We start from the raw sequence: 20059 nt of genomic DNA, 5'->3' as shown, positions 1-20059 counted from the left end.
GGGAGACCAAATATATTAAAAGAGATCCTTTAAATGGGAGCTATCACACAGTAGAGGAGGAAGGAAATGAGCTCTTTGGAAGCTGGGATTATTTCATTCTGCCTGATACATTATAAAGATCACCCTTTTTTGCAAGGCAATGGTGTTAAGTGACTTGTCCAAGATCACACAGCTAGGTAATTATTCAGTGTCTGAGGGTGGATTTGAACTCAGGTCCTCCTGACTTCAGGGCCAGTCCCATCTAGCTGTCCCATTACTTCATGTGGATTCTTAATAAATACTTGTATAGACTGACAGAGTAGGTCAGTCAGTAAGCTTCACCTTCCTGGAGGTCTTCAAGCAAATAATGGGTGACTCTGTGTTGGGGTTGCTACAGAAAGGGTTCATGGTCAGTTCAATGGCCATGGTGATGTTGATGGTGATGATGATGTTGAGGGTGATGGTAGGAATGGGGGTAGCACTACTGCTACTGTTGGTAGGAGAGACCTTTACTCTTATTCTCTTCTGAGATCTCATCATAAGTGTGAAAAGTTGAGCTCATTGGGCAGAACTTCCCTAAGGCTCTTCCCAAAAAGTGTAACCTTAACCAGATCCTGCCAAACTGGAAAGTTTCAAATACGGCCCCAGAAACATATGTTTGTTATCTGTGGCCTAACTTAGCTAATGTCAAAGAGACTCATCACTACTTTGACCACAGAATAGAGAATATTTGGTCTGACTTTTCACAAAGACCTTTTCATAAAGAGCAGGTTTTGTGTGGGTGAAGTGAGGACCCATGATGATTAAATAATGACTTCTTGGGGTATCCAAGTCTGAATATTATTGAGAACACAAATCATCTAAAATCCCAATAAACCAAAAGAGAGACCTCATGGATTATTCAAGTATAGATCACCTTTTTTATGAAAATGATCCTCAAAGTTAAAAGAAAAAAATACCTCTCAGGTCTATGAATATGAGAGTTCATGTTCAGGCTAGAAATGGGTAGGATGACAGGAGATAAAGTGGATAATGTTATTTACATAAAATTAAAACATTTTTGCACAAATAAAACCAATGTAGTCAAATTAAAGGGAAAAACAGGAACCTGGGGGAAAATTGCAACACATTAGTCTAATAAAGATTTTACTTCTCAAATATGTAGAGCTAAAATCAAATTTATAAAAATAAGAGCCATTCCTAAACTGATAAATAATCAAAGGAGTTGAACCAGCAGTTCTAAAGAAAAGAAATCAGAGCTATTAGTAGTCATAAAAAATTCTAAATTATTCATGATAAGAAAAATGCAGATTAAAACAATTCAATGGCTACCACCTCACCCTTATCAAATCGACTCAGATGACAGAAAAGGAAGGAATGTGGAAAAGCAGGGATGCTAATATCCTGTTGATAGAGTTGTGAACTAGTCCAATCATTCTGGAAAACAATTTGAAACTATGCCCAAAGGTCTATAAAACTGTGCAAACCATTTGACAAAATATCCCTACTGATCCCCAAGGATCAAAGAAAAAGGGAAAGGAGCCATATAAGCAAAATTATTTATAGAAGGGCAGTAGCAAAGACTTGATGGAGATTGGGGAATGGCTGTACAAGTTGTGGTATATGATTTTGATGGAATACTATTGTATTATAAGAAACGATGAGCAGAATGATGGTTTCAGAAAAACCTGGGATGATTTATATGCACTGTTGCAAAATGAAGTGAGCAGAGCCAGGAACATATTATACACAATGACAATAATATTGTAAGCATGATCGACTATGGAAGACTTAGTTACACTAATCAATAAAATGATCTACTACAATTATAAAGGATTCGTGATAAAACATGCTGTCCACCTCCAGATAAAGAGCTGATGGATTCAGAGTGCAGAATGAAACATCTTTCCTTTTTAAAAATTTTTCTTTCTAATTTTTTTTGGAACATAGCTAATCTGAAAATGTTTTGCATGACTTCCTGTATACAACATATAGTATATTTCATGCTTTCTTAATCAATGAGGGAAGGGTGGAAGGAGGGAGAGAATTGAGAATTGAAAATCAAAATGAATTGTTTTAAAGGACGCTGAAGTGGAAGGGACCTTCAGAATCCCTTTAGGTCCATCAGAACCTTTCCAAGAATCTCATCTACAGAAGTGATCCTCCAGCCTCTACTAAAAGACCCCCAATGGGGGAAGCCCACTAACTCTCGAGGTTGTCCATTAAGCCTAATCTTGTCTCTTCACCTGCTACTCAGAGACTCAGGCTTCACCTTCTGAGGCCAAGCAGTAAAGGGCTAAACTCTCCTCAACATGGCAATCCCTCCACCTATCTGAAGATGGATTCTGTCTCCCCTAATAGTACTTCTCTCTGATTATACTTTCCAACATCACTCAGAGATTCAAAGACTAGATTGCTCTAATTCTTCCCTAGTGAGAATGCTTAGAATTATATAATTCTAGAATGCTTATCTGTCCCAAGTGTATAGTCAGTGTGTTGTAAAACATTATAAAAACAATATTTGGGTTGAAATCCCTAAATCATGACCCCTCCATCCCCATCCCCAAATGTCTGTGCTTTACCAATACCACACACATATTTTAGCTCAAGGAACCACTGTGCAGGGACATTCTCACAGTATTCCTGTGTCTGGGGAAGTATTTTCCATTCTTGTTTTAACCTCAGAACCTGATACAGTTGCTAGGAAACCCGCAGCCTCAGAGCATCTCTTCTAATCCTGACAGGTCCCTCTGTGGCTGCCTCTCTGCGGCTCTGGCCCAAGCCTAGAAGGTGAACTATCTATGCACAGATACAAAAGCAGAAGGGACAAAGGCCTTTTCATGCAGAGATAACTCTGAATTGTGAGCAGGGAAAGAAAAGAAAGAAGAGCAAAAAACTTGAGCCTATCAAAATTGTATCTTCTGCTTGGCAATGTTACTGTCTATATAGCCTCCAGAAGGTTCTGAGGGTGAGATGCTTTGGTCTGGAAGTCAGTAGCCCACAACTAGGAAGGGAAGGAAGGGAAGGAAAGGAAGGAAAGAAGGGAGGTAGGAAGGTAAGAAAGTAAGGGAGGTTGGGAGGGAGGGAGGGAGGAAGGAAGGAAGGGAGGAAGGTAGAGAGCGAGGAAGGGAGGAAGGAAGGGAGGGAAGAAGGGAGAGAGGGAGGGAGGGAGGAAGAAAGCATTTTTAAAATAATGTATTATGTTTACTTTCTCATTTTATAACAATCCTGAGAAATATGCTTTATTATTAACTTCATAAACTGAGGCAAACAGGCGGAAGTGACTTGTCCAAGATTACACAGCTTGTGTCTGAGGTCACATTTTAATGCAGATCTTCCTGACTCAAGACCCAGAGCCCTAACCACTGAACATCTCTCTGTCTTCAAAATGATATTTATTCCATGGGGGTTCTCCATAAGAGGTCTTCAAGACCAAAGGAGATCAGCATATTAAAGTATTTCTCAAACCTCAAACGCTATTTTCATTACTGTTATCTATTAAACAGTCTACTTCAGTCACTTCAGCTAAATCATCTAAACATAGGTTCCTAGATTTATACCTAGTCTAACCTTTTCATTTCACAGAGGAGACAGAAGAGTCCCTGAAAAAGGAAGTGACTTTTCCATAGTCACCTAGGTAGTGAGTAGCAGAACTGGGATTCCAAGTAGGGTCCCCTAATGACCAATTCAGAACCTTCCTTTAAATCATAAATGTTCAAGGCTAGCAAGGAAACAACAGTCAACCAATGGGTGCCAGATTATTCTGGGGGAGGAATCATGTGACAGGGAACTCCAGATTTATTTGGAAGAGGTGGTTTAGATAGGTGATTTTTCACACACATAAACACACACACACATGCATACACAGACATAAATACACACACACCTAGTTTCATGAAAGTACAAAATCCCCTGCATCTGTAATTTAAAATTTTAGGGAGCTGCCTCAGAGACTGAGAAGTTGTGACCTTCTCAGGTGTTATAGCTAGGCTGTCAGAGGCAAGACACATTTCTGACTCTAAGACTCGTTCTCTATGATCCAAAATCACTAGATATTTTTAAAATACAAATTCTGAGTCCAAAGCCTGGGGCCAGGTGGGGAGGGGGTGAACAAAAAAGATCTGAGTTTTCAGTTGACCAGTGAGGAATGAAAGGGATGAAGAATCTGAGAGACAAAGGACTCTAGGATGATGCCCACTAGACACTGTTACCAAAAGGAATAAGAGATTAATTCAAGAGAAATCTGGAAGCAGAAATGAAGGATCACTGAGTCAGGATTCGGAAACTAGAATTAACATGAAACAAAAAGGCCAACCTGGGACCCAAACAAATCTGTCCCCTCCTCTTGGCCCCAGTTTCCTTCTTTGTAATATCATGGTGTTAGATTAGATGACTTTCTAACATTCCTCCCAACTCTGACTTTCCCTATTCTAAGGTCCCTCCCAGCTCTGACATTCTATTTTCTAAGACCCCTCCCAGCTCTGACATTCTCTAAGACCTCTCCTGCTCTGTTGTTACATGTTCTAGGATTGAGGCAAAAGTTCTCAGCAATCCAGAAAACTGAACCCAATTGTGATGCTGGGATAGTGGACTGGGGGGCAAAGGGAGACAGCAGAGTGGGTTAAAGGACACTGGACGGGGAGCCGGAGGACCTAGGAGCAAATCCTACTTCAGTTGCTCGCTCCATGAGTTATCTTTAGACCTTAGTTTCTACATCTGGGAATTAAGAGGTTGGAACTAGATGGAAACTGAGGCAAACAGGGTTAAATGACTTGTCTAGGGTCACACAGCTAGTCAAGTGTCTGAGGACAGATTGGAACTCAGCTTTCTGACTCCAGGCCTGGTGTACTATCCACTATACCACCTAGCAAACAGATGTTCAGCCCTGTGACCTAAAAGCATGGGGCTCCTCTCCATCAAATGGAGGTGAGTATCTCTTCCTGGGACATGGAGCATCTACCAACACTGTTGACAGAGGGAAATGGTTCAGGGGCCAAGGAAGCATCATCTCTCTCATTGATCCATCCATTGCTAGCTGGACCTCTGACTTGTCTAAATCTTTCAGATAAATGGGAAAAAGGAGGATGGTGAATTTCTATTCAGATCCTAATTGTGACACTTCCTCCCTGGGTGCCATTGGCTAAGTCATTTCTATTGAGTCTCTATTTCCTCATCTATAAAATGGTAGAGGGGAGAATAGGCTCCAAAAACCTTTGAGTCCCTTTCCATTCTAGATACCACTATCCCTCTGCTGCTGGAGGGAAGTCAGTCTGTCTCTTTTGTCCCATCCAAACCTTTCCTTTAGAGAAACATCTATCTTTTCTACACTTCTCGGAGTTTTGTAGAACCAGATTGACCTGGTCCCAGTCCATGTGAATTCAGAACACTGGGCTCTATGGCCAGAAGACCACACAGGCACATGAAGATAACCTACCTACATCTGGTTCGTCCTCAGGGTTGAGTTGGTTCAATCTGGATGTTGCTTGTTGGATAATCTGTAAGAGGTGGTGTTTGAAGACTGCAGTGGTGAGCGCCTCATACTCACAACCCAGCACCTCAGCAGCGTAGTTGGCCCATTCAAATCGCATAAATTGCTTCCTGCCAACTGGACAAAGGAGAAGAGCAAGAGCTAAGAATCAGCCATGATACCCAGAATGGATGCCCCATCGTTGATCTTTGAGGATTCTCCCTTCTCTCCCAGCCTTTCCACAATCAACTTCTATGGCAATGATGTATGTCCTTCATAATCTAGGAGGACCACATTATCACATACATGATGAAATGATTTCTACATTATGTTTATTAGAGTGAGATGTGCAAAAACATCCTTCTCACTGTCTTTTCCAGAATCATTATCACCTCTTGATGATTTGATAGGACTAGGAGGGAAATCTCTAAGGAAAGTGATCAATCTTTCATAATCCTCCCCATAACAAAGAAAGATATTGTGCCATATTGCGTGGGAGATTTGCCCTCTTAATAGCATTTCTCCTGGTCCCTAGCAGATCTTCTCTTCAGAGAGAGTACAATGAGAAAAGCACGGGTTCTAAAATCAAAGTTTTTAGATTCAAACACTTGATGTTGATGTTTGCAAGAGAATTGGATTTGAGTGAGGGGGGGTCTGTGCTAAGTCATCAGGCTCACTTTTTCCTTCAGAACCATTTGCCTCCAAGTGGCCAGATATGGATCAGGATGACTGGAGATGGCCCTGGATGTGAGAAAATCAGGGTTAAGTGACTTGCCCAAAGTCACACAAATGATAAGCATCAAGTATCTGCAGCTGGATTTGAACTCAGGTCCTACAACTCCAGAACTGGTGCTCTACCTACTCTAGCTGCCTCGAACACTTAAGAGTCGATCAAACCTTGAAAAACTTATTTTTCTTCCCTGGCCTCAATTTCCTCATCTGTAAAATGAGAAGTTTGTATTAAGAGGGCCACTGAAACCCCTCCCTCTCTAGAGATAGGGTCTTATAACCCTAACATCTACTAAACATTGATTATGAGCAGGTACTGTGAATAAAAAAAAAGTTCTTTCCCTCAAAGGTGGGGGAGGACATACACAGGTCACAAGTGGAAAAAGAGAATTAAAAAAAAAGAAAGAAGAGAACAGAGTGGCCTTGGGCAAGTCCCTTGAGTTATATGGGCCTCAGTTTCCTTCTCTGTAAAAGGGGGAGGGAAAATGGAACTACATGTCCTCCAATGTCCCTTCTAGTCTGAGATCTGTCTTAAGTTATTCAAAGGCACATTTTGTGAAATTTGGCCCAGGAAGTAGACATACTGATTCTATCTCTGCTAGTAAAAATGATAGAGCCAAGTTCAAATCCTACCTGAGACAGCAACTAGCTATGTGACTCTTGGTAGGTCACAATCTCTGTTTATCTTAGTTTCTTCATCTGTAAAAATAGGAGGGTTGAATTGAATGACCTCTCTCAGATACCTTCAATCTCTACATCTATCTCTTCTATGATGCTAAAGAAGGAAATAGCAAATAGCTCCAATACCTTTGCCAAGAAAACACCCAATGGGATCACAGAGTCAGACAAGACTGATAAAACTCAACAACACCAACAGCAAAAGAGTCAAGAGAATATTTCACTGAGGTTTCTTCTCCCAATTACATTCCATGACCAGATTTTCAGGATGGAAATCATGGCTCAAAAGTCCTCCACCTGTCTCTGTTGACTAGTTAGAATTTTGATTTCTGTTCCTGTCTCCTAGGCACTTCAAAAAAATGTACATAAACTTTTGAGAGTTTGATGTTAAAAAAAATACCATAGAAACAGTACAACAGGTCACAGAAAACCCACTGATGTCTTTTGCTTAGCTCCTAGCTCTTTGGTCTAAAAAAAATGCCGCCAAAATGGGAGCACTGCTCAGGGGCCATGGCAATGATTTCTGATGACCTAAGGATCGGTGCTTTCAGACCTCCCGGCCCGGGTTCTCTTTGGCACAGTTGTTGAGAACATATGTACAAATGATTCCGCCAAGCATGAGGGGATATGAGGATCGAGTGTTGATGTGATGGTGTTGGTTGTTCGTTGTTGTCGCCATCATTATCATTGCTAATTGGTTCATGTTGGATCAGTAATCTTGTTAGCTGATAGAGTACATCCTCAAATCAGAGCATAACCTTATCCTCCTGGAAATCCACTCCAAAGAGCCCTCCCACCATGTTGGGTGCCTTTTCTGATATGTTTGTTGGATGACTATGACTTGACTATGATTCAAATGGAATAGCCTTGGATATGGTAAAAGGTAAAGGAAGGTAAAAAATAGATCCAAATCTTTGGGACCTGGAAACATTTGTGCTTGGAGATGAATTCTATCATCTAAGCCACACCTTCCAATGGAGTGTTTTCTCCATTCTGGTTACTCTAACCCTTAGGTGACTGACTGAGCTATTAGAGATCACAGACAGAATCAGCAGGTCGGGGCAACTAGGTGGCGCAGTGGATAAAGCACCGGCCTTGGAGTCAGGAGTACCTGGGTTCAAATCCGACCTCAGACACTTAATAATTACCTATCTGTGTGGCCTTGGGCAAGTCACTTAACCCCATTTGCCTTGCAAAAATCCTAAAAAAAAAAAAGAATCAGCAGGTTCCTGAAAGACAGTAGTGGGACCATTGCTGAACTAAACCATTGGCTGAATACTTAGACTGAGACTAGGAGAGAAAATGTTTCACTGAATAAGGTCTATGAATCAATCTATCAACATATGGATAGATTCTTTGAATAATGTAAATCAGTTTTAAATAAACATTATTCTGTTTATTGATGTACATGGTTAGTAGCCCCAGGAGACCCTTTGAGCAATCATACAAAGCAAACTCCCTAAGCAACAGAATTCCAAAGGTCAAGGACCCAGAGTGGGCAGGGGGTTAGGGTAGAGGGCAAGATCTCTGTTCAGACTTAAAACAACAGCTAAGGGTCAAGACACTGGAGTACTCCTTGGACAATCACTCCAATATACCCATGATCCTGACCCCCATGCTGTTTCCCTCTATGGGGAAAAAGTAAGCCATTCCTTTGGAAACGTAGGCATAATCATGTGGCTAAAATTGATGAAAGAATGACTAACATTCTTTCTTTGCTCTTAAGTACTTTAATATACATTATCTCATTGGACCCTTAAACCCTAAAATCTCATTTTATGGGTAAGGAAACTGAGATCAGAAAGGTTAGATGACTTGCCCAGTGTACCACAGCTCCTGTCTCAGGCAAAATTTGAAACTGAATCTTCCTGACTCCAAATCTAATGCTATTGAATTTAGAACTTTCTCAGCTTTCAAATCCAAGTGTGTAGGGGCAGGATAGTGCAGGGAAAAGACCAATGGACTGGCACAGTCAGAGGACTTCTGGCATTTCCTACTCAGACATATTTGAAAGAATCAATTTCCCTCTTTGGTTCTCAGTTTCCTCATTTTTAACATGAGTAGGGCTGAACTAGATGACTTTTAATGTCCCTTCCAGCTCTGTGACTTTGGTCCTATGATCTAACAGTTAGGATTTGATGCTAAGGTCATTTAGTTCATCTGTGCTCCAAACATCTAGCTAGGTAAGTAACCTGAAGATGGAGGGGTGGAAGAGAGAAATTCAATTTCTCCTATTTTCACATGATTGCTACTTTAGAATTATAGTAACAGCACCAGAATTCATCTGGGAGCTGCTTGTCTAAGGGCTAGACTTGATGGGGAAAAGGAACAGCTCTTGCCATCCACCACTCCTATGCCACTCTTCTCTTAAAACCACATGAAATTACCCACAAAGCACTACCACTCTGGCAGTTCAACCTTAGTGACCTAAAAGTCCTAATGTAGGAGGTTAACTCAAAACCAGGTCCCTATGGACCTGGTTAATGAAATATCAGAATCACAAGAATGGAAGCAGCAGGGAGAGATGAGGGTGTGCAATGGTGAGATAGAGAGGCAACAATGGCAGAAAGAAAGGGGAAGAGAAAGAAACAAGAGAAAAGTCAGGGATGATGAGAGAGAGAGAGAGAGAGAGAGAGAGAGAGAGAGAGAGAGAGAGAGAGAGAGAGAATAGGAGAGGAAAATGAGGAGAGTATATTAGATGAAAAAGTAAACAGGAGAGAAGGAATTAAAGAAGATGGGAAAAGGAGAGGATGAAGAAGGAATGAGAGAATAAGGGGAAAAAGGAGAGAAGCAATTAGATTGAAAAGAGGGCCAGAAAGAGGTAATGAGAGAAGAATGAATGGAGAAATCAGCAGAAGAGAGTGAATGAGAGAAAAGAGAATGAAAAGAGAAAAGGATGCAGAAATGGACAGGAGAGAAGGAATGAGAGAAAAGGGGGAAGAGACAGAATGAATGGAGGAGGAAGAGAATGGGAGCAAGAGGGCAAAAAAGGGAATGGAAGGAGAGGAGGAGGTGGATGGACAAAAGGGTAGGAGAGAGGAAATGAAAGAAGATGGAGTAAAATGAAGGAATAGAGAGCAGGAAGAAAGAAGAGAAAGGAAAAGAGGATTTGTATTTACAGTTCCTAACACTTTAATCCACTCATAGACTCTGTTTGATTTTCATTTTGAATTTGTTGGGGTTTTTTTTCCCTTAACATACTGAGTAGGGGGAAGAGAGGCTCCTTCTCAGCATGCAGGCAGCTCAATTGCTATCCATTACAGCAGTCTGCCACTCATATTAATAGCCAAGCTATTATTCTCTCCCGGCCTCAGTGGTGACACTGGCATATCACTCTACATTTTATGAAGGGACTTCTTCATCACACAGGGACTACTGTCTGCTCTATATGTGCATCCTCAGAATTTCCAAGGAGAAAGAGCTGGTCATCCTTTTTGGAAAAGAAAGAATATGGATGATGTTTCCAAATGTATCTCTCTAATCAGGGACTCCTAACATTGGTTAGGTTAACTATTTTTTTTTTATTTCAATGACTGTATTTCAATATAATTGACTTCCTTTGTAATCTTAGGCTTTTAATTCATGCATTTAAAAATATTATTCTCAGAAGGATTCTATAGTGTTCTCAACAATGCCAAAGAACTCTGTGAAACACATAAAATTAACCCCTTCCCTGATTCTTTTTATGCCCTTACTCCATATTGCCCAAGGGGATTTTTGCCCCCCTCCACCATTAGTTCATCTTATGCTCCTTATCCTCTTTGCTTTTCAGTCCTCATAGGACCTTTGATTTAGAGCTGGAGGGGGGGGGGATTGCTAAGGTCATTTAGTTCAGTCCTCTCTACTTTCAGATAAGGAAACATGCCCAGAGAGAGGAACTGATGAGTCATATGAACAATCACACAGGGCAAGTGAGTACATGGGCCAGGATTTTAAGCTATTCTTTCACTATTTGTTCCCCTAAATTCTCTTCTATGGGCACTTTTAACTCCATTATATAGAAAAGACAGCCGAGACTCAGAGAGTAGCATCATGGGTTCAAGACATGACAACTTCCTGGTCCTTTCCCACTCCCCTCTCCCCCACCTTGTTCATCTAATCATTTGCCAAAATAGGGTCTGTATCTAAGCTATTTCTCACAATGGCCAGCATCCTGATCCATTTATGGGCACCTCTCAGTTCAGATCCTAGCCACCTCTTGTCTAGGTTTTTGCAGCAGCCTCCTAACTGGTCTCCCTGCCTCACTTCAGTCCATCCTCCCACAGAGCTTCCTGAAGGATTTTCCTAAAGCAGAGTTCTGACCCCATCATTCCCCTAACTCAACCAAATCCTTTGGCCCCTAGGATCAGACATCAACCCCTTAATCTTTTAATACCCTTCAAGATCTAGCATGTTTCCAATCTTTTTGAAACACTCTTAGGACCCTCTCTCTATTGACCTAAATTGGGGATTGGACCAAGTGGAAATAACAGTAATGCTTTTTTGTGCATTGTTCCCATGGACACTCTCTACAATTTGGTCAGATTGGTCTTCTGTTTGTCCCTTTCCCCCAACTGTGTCTTCCATGCTTAAGAGACCTTGACTCCCCCTTTGGACTCTGACAATCCCTGCATCTCCCCAATGCTCTGCTCAAATCACACTTACTATAGAAGGAAATCTTCCAGATTTTTCCCCAGTGGTTCCTTCTCTCTCTCTCTCTCTCTCTCTCTCTCTCTCTCTCTCTCTCTCTCTCTCTCTCTCTCTCCCTCTACACACACATATATGATATAGGCACATATATAATATAAACACATATATTATACAAACACACCTGCATAATATATAATAGATATATGTGTATGGTTTACATAGACCCAGAAAGGCAATTCAGTGGCATGGTGGATACAGTACCAGACATGGAGTCAGAAAGATCTCAGTTCAAATTTGACTTCAGAGACTTACTAGCTCTATGACCCTGGGCAAGCTATTTAACCCTGTTTTCCTCAGTTTCCTCATCTGTTAAATGAACTGGAAAAGGAAACAGCAAACCATTGCAATATCTTTACTTTAAAAATCCCAAATAATGTCACCAAGAGTCAGATCAGATTGAAAAAACAGCTGAACAATAATATATAAATACATACGTTGTCTCCCTGGCTTAAACTGTAGGTTTTTAGAGGGCAAACACTATTACTATTCCATTTGTGCTTCTGTTAAATGGAAGCTTGGACTTGATGTCCCTTCCTGTTCCAGGTGAATAATTCTGTGATAGCTGGAGGCAGTGTTGCTTAATAGACAGAGCAAGAAGCCAGGGGCCTACCCTGACTAACCAGCTTTATGATTTTAGACAAAACTCTCTGCCTTGATGACCTCAACAAGGTTTGGAAGAAGACACCATAAATTTGTACTAGATATGAAAAGGGTTAGTCTCCTGGAGTCTACCCCTACCCTTCCACCCCTGCTGCTGCTGCTGCTTCAGCCTAGGGGCTCTTCTCCCAGAGCCCAGCTGCCAACACAGACATTTTAAAAGGATAATTGTGCATGTCTTATAGCAGTAGTTCCAATTCAATGAACAATTCAATATGCAAAGACACTGTCCAATCCATCCTTGTCTGTCCCCCCCCCCAGCTTCCTGCCTGGCTGCAACCATGCAAGCACTTGGGCCTAGAAGAAAGGGATCCTGGCAAGGAGACAGAAAGGTAGAATCACATCAGTTCAAGAGGTTTTCATTCAAAGGAACCAGGATCCCAGAGTGGGAAGGAGCTCTAGCCATCTCCTGGTTGGAGTCATGAAGACCTGAGTTCAAATGCTGCTTTTGACACTTCCTCACTGGAGATCCAGAGGTATGCAAGTCAGTGCTACTCTCTGGGCCTCAGTTTCCCCCCCTCCATCAAATGGTATGTTAGCAACTAGCTGCCAGGCATGTGGCAAGATTTAAATGAGAAAATGTACATAGAGTGCTATGTCAGCCTCAAAGTGTTATCCAAATGAGAAGGTTGACAAAGGAAACAGGAATCAGCAGCAAGACTTGGGTTCAAACCTAAACACAGCTCCTTTACTGCTGGTGTGGACTTGGAAAAGTTAGCAAGACAGTCTCTGGACCACAGCTCCCCCATCTGTGCAATGAGTTTGGAGGAAATGGCCTTCTTGGTTTCTTCCAGATTGTTGCTATTATTAGGAACAATCAACCTCCCAATACATCACGTTAAGGGGTTGGTGTGGAACAGGTCTTCATAGAGCACCTCCAGAAGGCCAGGAACTATGTTTAGCACTTTACAATTACTCTTATCATAGTTAGGGACAATGAGGCAGACAGGTGAAATGACTTGTCCAGGGTCACACTCCTAATTAAAGGTCAGAGTTAGACTTTGAACTCAGATCTTCCCAACTTTAGATCCAGTGATCTGTCCACTCCACTACCTATTTACTGCTGCTGCTGCATTATGTTTACTGCAGTGAAAATAGAAAGTCAGGAAGGCCTGGCTTCAAGTCTCACCTCAGCAGCATTTAGCTGTGTGACAACACAATTTACATGCCCTCTCTGTCCTGGACAACTCTTAGAATCTCAGACTAAGTTACAGAGAAGGGATGGCTAATCTCCCTCTGCTTATGCAATATCACAGATGTATTCCAAATGATCAGCATCTTTCCCAAATCTTGAGTCTTTCTTACAGACAAGGAAATTGAGTCACAAAATGTTGAAGTGACTTGGCTGGAGTCTGCCAGGTAGCAGTTTGGGGAGAGGAGCTGGGACTCAAGCTGTCCTTTCCCTTGTCCTAGTCTTCACATCTCTTGTCTCTTGACTCTGATCTAAGCATCTTATGCTCCAGGTTCTATGCATTGTTCTGTCCTCGGCTCTGACTTTTGACTCTGGGGCGCCATCTCAATGATTCCCATCACACCAACCTGGTTACTTGCCTGGGTTTATGAGACCCATGGCAGTGCAGAATCTCAGGGCTGGAGGGCAGCACCCCAACCATCTCATCCAGCCTCTACCATTAACTGAATCAACTCTTCACCAGCCCCCACCTGCCAAGGGACCTCCAGGAGAGGTTGAAAGGTCTGCAAGAATGTTGCTCTGAGCCTGCCCAGACATTATTGAGACACCTTCCACAGCCAAGAAGTCTTTCCCCACATCCTCAGGAGATCTCCTCCCAGTCCTCCTCCCAACACTACAGTCAGGCTCATCCTTCTTCTCTGGGCCAGACAGAATTTGCCCTAAGTCTGCTCTTTGCCAAACAAAAACCCACCAAGCACCAAAAGTGATCCTAAGATGATCCTTGGAAAAATTACCACCTCTCTCTGGTCCTCAGTTATTTCCTCATTAAAATTGGGAAAGTTGCTAAGATAATCTCCAAGCTCTCCCTCCCAGGTTCTAAAGTTTGCCCTGCCCCCAACATTTCCTGTGCTAAGCTCCCAGCTCTGATAATGGCTGGTCCTGTTCTTTTGTTGTTTTTGCAAGCTAGTGGGGTTAAAGGACTTGCCCAAGGTCACACAGCTAGGTAATTATTAAGTATCTGAGGTCAGATTTGAACAATGCTCTGACCACTGTGTCACCTAGCTGCCCCAATGCCTTCTATTTTAAGAGCCCCACCCCACCCTAGTTTTGACATTCTAAGGTCCCCACTCCATCCCACCTCTGACATTCTATGCTCCTGTGCCTCCGGGGTAGCCGTCAGTCAGTTAACAAACATCTAAACTCTCACTATATAGACCAAAATCTGTGTGAAAGAGCATACATTCTAATGGAGGAGACCACTCAACTGGGGAGTCATTCACCTTTCTGCTCCTCAGCTACCTTATTCATGAAATGACTGAGGGTAGGGATGGAAGTGGAAGGGAGTCTAGATCAACTCAAGACCCCTTCCCACTCAAGAACCAATGGGGTCCAGTGATCTAAAGACTGTAAACTGTTGACTCCACCCAGGTAGGGATCATTTCTTATCTAAACTTTGCATCCTCTCACCCCAAGCCCAGTCCAGGAGCCCCAGTTTGGAAACAGATTTATATGAATGACTCTTGAATTGACCTGATTTTCATCAAACAGCCAGAGGAGTCAAGGACCTGAGGCCCAGGTTAGACATTTGTCCTTCCCTTTCTTATAATCAGAGATTTTAAGCCAGAAAGAACCCCACAACCCTTCTGGACAACCTCCTCACTTTTTCAGGTGAGGAAATTGAGGCTCACAAAGAATAAAGTGACTGGTCAGAAGTTCAATACATCATGAGGAGCAGAACTGAGATTTGAACTTCTGAGGACAAACCTAGAACTCTGGCCCCTTCCTTCTTTTTCTTGGGGCAGGTCCAGGGCTTGAGGTAGCCTCCTGGAAGTTAAGCTGGCTGTCCCCCTGCCGGGTGGCAAATGATAAAAAAAACAGAAGAAAACATTCACCCTGATGTCTCCCTACATCCCTCCCAGTCCCCAGAATCACTTCACTGACTTCTTGTATCGCATGCAGACAACAATATATTGCCTTAATGACTGTTAATTAGGAGCCCTAAGAAATGAGGAGTTTGTCACAGCTACCTAGGTCTCACATTTCTACCTTAATCAGCACTTGTGGGAAACAAGCTGGATGAGAACGTGATGTGGGTACCAAAGACCTTGCTCCTAAACTATTAGGAGAGATCAGCCTATTAGGGCTAGAGATATGTGGGTGGGATGGTGGGAATGACCAAGGTGCTGAACCTGAAGATGTTGAGACTCTGGGTGCCACAGGTCTAACTTTAGGCAGCTCATAGTTACATCTCCATATGGGACTAAAGGGCAAGCCTCAGGAGGAGGGAAGAAGTGACTGCTCCTGGAATAGGGCCACTGGGCTGGCTGAGAGCCCTGGAAGGACCAGCCAATGCTTCCATTGTATTTTATCAGTCAACAGATTATGGAACCATGAGCCATGTCCTTCATAATCTTCCCTCTGTCCCCCACCATCAGTGTGACCTGGGGCAGGTCATTAACCTTTCGAGCTTCTTTCTTTGGAAAATCAAAGGGTTGGTTTAAGTGATCACTGGGTCCCCTTCCATTTCAAGTCTCTAATCTAACATTTCTATGTTGGAGGGTCCCTATAGAGAGTCCTCGATCCTGAGTTTATACCTTCACTAAGGTACACCTTGGCAAAACCATGACAAATAACAATGACTAACTTTTATAAGGAGCTTGAACATCCTCAGACTGCGTTGATGTAAATGGTCTCACAAGAGCCCTGTGATATACAGTGTAATTTCCATAAGCATTGTTTTGTTCAGTTATGTCTGGCTCCCGGTGACCCCATTTGAGGTTTTCTTGGCTAAGATACTGGAGTGGTTTTCCATTTCCTTCTCCAGCTCATGTAACAGATGAGGAAACAGAGGCAAACAGGGTGAAGTGACTTGCTCAGGATCACATGGCTAATACATGTCTGAGGTCAGGTTTGAATTCAGGAAGATGAGTCTAGCCCTCTATGTGTCCTGGCATCCAACATTAGCAACTCCATCTTCCAGATAAAGAAACCAAGACGCAAAGATGCTAAGTTGTTAGCCAGGGGACACACAGACAGTAAGTATCCGGAATGTGTTCTGACCCAGGTATTCCTAGTTCCTGACCCAAGACTCTCTTTACTAAGCCACACTGCATCTCATGTAAGGTCACCTTTCCTTTAGAATCTGAGTTTCCATTCTTGTCAATCAGTGGCCCTACTGGAGATTGCCCAGGGAATATACTGCACCTCTAGTCAGAAAGATCTGAGTCCAAACCCCACCTCAGACACTTACTAGTTTTGTGACCCTAAGCAAATCATTTCACTTCTATTTGTTTCTTTGTGACCCTGGCCAAGTCACTTCACCTCTGCTTGTCTCATAGGAATAGCACCTGCTTCACAAGGATGTGGTAAGGCACAAATATTTTTATATTGTAAAGTGGCTGAGTATAGTGCCTGTATGTAGTCCAAAATAAAGGTTTATTCTCTCCCTCCTCCCCCCTACCCCCCTCTTCACTGGGGCATCCCTTCCAGAAAAATGTCTCCTAATCCAATCTCCCTGCCCCCTTAGTACCCTGCTTTCCAGTAATGAAATCCTTGATTCTAAAACATTCATGCTTCCCCCACCCACACACACCTCTCCAAGGTCCTCCTGAAGAAATCAGTCAACCATAAGGCAGGATTTCAAAAACCAGGAACCAGAACAGAGCACCAGGGAAGCTTGGCAAGGGAGAAGATTGACACTGAAGCCCTCAAACATTCCTGAGACTACACCCTAGGAAAATCCTACACAAGAGCCAGTCACTTGGGCATGACTTCATGTGCTGCTCTGGCCCATTAACTAAATATCAATGCATAATCTCTGTAATTGCTGACATTTGTATGGAGCTTTTGTGTTTACAAAGCATTTTATCTATGCTTGATCATTTGACTTGTTCACACGTGTGGTGATACCATAGAATTTCAACAAGTAAAGATAGTTGATCAGTCCTCTTGTCCAGCCCAGACCTCCTCCCTTCAGCAACATTCTGGACGAATCAATGAGTCTCTGAAATGAGAAGGAGCCTACCGCCACTTAAATAAGGGTGCCCCCTCCTCTTGGAGACAGTTCTCACTGGAAGCAGCCTAGGAGTCATCCTGGAAACAGAGGACAAAGCCCTGCTGGTCTTGAGGTCAAGAGATCTAAGGGAAGTCCCAGTTCTGTCCCTTAAAAATTGCTAGACCTTGGACAAGTCATTTAACCCACCTGTCTGAGTCCCAGCTTCTTCATCTGTGAAACGGGGCTTAGACCATCAATCCTGCCTGCCTCTCAGGACTATTGGGAGAATTTTAAAAGTAGACTCTCTCATTTAATAGAGAAGGGACACTGAGAATCCTACAAGCTTATATGTTGACAAAGTAGGAGATGCTTCGTGAAGGGCACAGTGGGGAAGAGAATCGGACTTGGACTCAAGAAGACCAGAACCGTGGTTCGGCCTCAGACGCTTACTACTTGTGTGACTTTAGCCAGTTACTACATTTTTCCAGGCCTATAACCTATTCCTACTTCTATAAAATGATGACCTCGAAGGCCCCATCCAGTTCTAAAATTCCATGGCTTCTTCCAACAATCCCTCCCACAGCCAATTCTGGGATCATCTTTTCTGAGTCACAAAACTTCTTAGCAACCTCACTGAGACTAGAGCTCAGGACCGGGTCATCAGTCACATTCTAGGACATTACAGTGATAAGCTTAGTAACCGTCTTTGTGGGAGGGAAGTCTCTGGAGGGAGAGGAATGGGGCCAAACCTCAGCTAGGGTCTCAATTCTCTGCATCACAGGTAGATCAGAGTCAACAGAGTGACAGACCTGGAGTCAGGAAGATCTTGTATTCACTGATATCACCACCACCACCACCCCTCTCCCCAATCTAGGTCCCTATTCCTCTCACATGAAAAACTGAGGGAACTTCCAACCCATGCTTGACTCAGTTGTCAGATCTCACAAAGGAAGGCAGTCCATCTCCTCCATACTTTGGTACTAGCTGTTCCTCAAGTTGGAAATGCTTGTCATTCTCAGCTCTGCTTCTTCAGGTAGAGATTCCTTCAAAATTTAACCCAAACCAAATCCTCTAAGTGATCTTCCTGGCTTCTCCAGATTCCTAGTCCTCCAGCTGCCCACTCCTTCTCCCCCAGATTTACCGTGAACATTTTATATTTACCTGTGGGAGCATAGGGTGTCTCTCCTGGTTAGATGCTAAGTTCCTTGAGGACAGAGATTATTTTATGTTGTCCTATAATTTCCAGCCCCCAACATGGATCGCGTTTGATATGACATAGGGGATTAGTAAATGATTGTTGAATGGTTAGTTCTGTGAAATGTTCTTTGAAAGTATAAATGTCAGTGTATTTTAGCAATGAAGTCAACTGGAAATCAGTGCCAGTAGCCCATGACAGGACCCCCACACAACGACCCACTTGTCCATGCAAGAGCCATCTCACCGAGTTCTTCCAAGAGGTAAACCATCTTGTCCCTTCTCTAAGGAAGAATCCCTGATATTCCCACAATCTATATGAAGCCCAGATGAGCAAGATGAAGCAACAGTTTGCATAGATTACAAATACAGTGGCATAGAGGAAGCTTGTGTCCCTACTCATGACCAAGGAAAGAAAGCTCACCCTAGTCCTGCCTTCCATTCCTGATTCAGCTTCTTCCTAATGGTGTGACCTTCAGGAAAGACCTTGACATCTGAGCCTCAATTTCCTCAAGCCCTGTTAAACAAGGGAGCAAAAACTTGCATTGCCTTCCTCTAGGCTGGTTCTGTGTAAACCATTAGTGGCATCTGTGAATATTGCTGTTGTTCAATTGTTTTGGTTCAATTTGTTTCAGTTTCAGTCTTTATGACCCCATTTGGAGTTTTCCTGGCACAGACATTGGAGTGGTTCCCATTTCCTTCTCCAGTTCACTTTACAGATGAGGTACTGAGGCAAGCAGGGTGAAGTAACTTACCCAGGGTCCCACAGCTAGTTAAGTGCCTGAGGTGAAATTTGAATTCAGGGCCTTCTGATACAAGGCCCTAGTTCAATCCACTAGCTGCCCCATCTGTCACCAAAGACTGGACCCATTACTGACGTACCAAGTGTCCAGTCAGACACAATCACTGATGTTGTTTGACTGTTTTACTTTGTTATAAGGTAATATTCAACGGTTGGGAATGTGAGAGGCACCTGGGAAGTCACAGAATCACAGAATATTGGAATTTCAACAACAAAAGATATCATTGGATCCTACCTGGTAAAACACATTCAGGGGGAAAAAATCCCCTGGACCACCTCCCCAAGCAATGGTCATCCTCTCTTTGCTTGCAACCATCCAGGGAGGGGAAGCCATCACCTCTTCTCTTGGCAGCCTAACCTCCTCAAAAATGCTGCTCATTGGCAAGAAAGCATTTCCTGTCAAAGCTGAAGTTGATTCTCTTCAACTCCTCCCATCTATTACTCCTTATTTTGCCTCCTGGGACCAAACAGAGCAAATCTAATCTGTCTTCTAAGTTAATACTCAACTCTTTTTTTTACTAATATAAAGGAGGAAAAACTTTAAATTGATACTTTAAATGGATTTAAAATTATAAAATGAAATTAATTTAAAATATTTTTTAAAAATATAATAGCTAGCATTTATTAAGTGTCCGACACTGTACTAAGCAATTATCTCATTTGATTCTCATTACTATCTATTATGAATTCACAATTAGCTATTAGAATATCACCATTTTATAGATGAAGAAATTGAGA

The 20059-nt window shown here is 42.6% G+C and overlaps 1 protein-coding gene across 1 annotated transcript in view; it reads right to left on the bottom strand.

Moving 5' to 3' along the window:
- Window positions 1–20059, bottom strand: part of MYO18B (myosin XVIIIB) — a 362548-nt gene that overhangs the window by 243022 nt on the left and 99467 nt on the right. Inside the window, 1 exon segment of the mRNA XM_074206167.1 lies at window positions 5414–5584. Within this exon segment, the coding sequence (XP_074062268.1) occupies window positions 5414–5584 (171 nt within the window).

Source organism: Macrotis lagotis, chromosome X (genome assembly GCF_037893015.1).
Source record: "Macrotis lagotis isolate mMagLag1 chromosome X, bilby.v1.9.chrom.fasta, whole genome shotgun sequence".
In the NCBI taxonomy this organism is placed as follows: Eukaryota; Metazoa; Chordata; class Mammalia; order Peramelemorphia; family Peramelidae; genus Macrotis; species Macrotis lagotis.
This window is presented reverse-complemented; position numbering and strand designations above follow the sequence as displayed.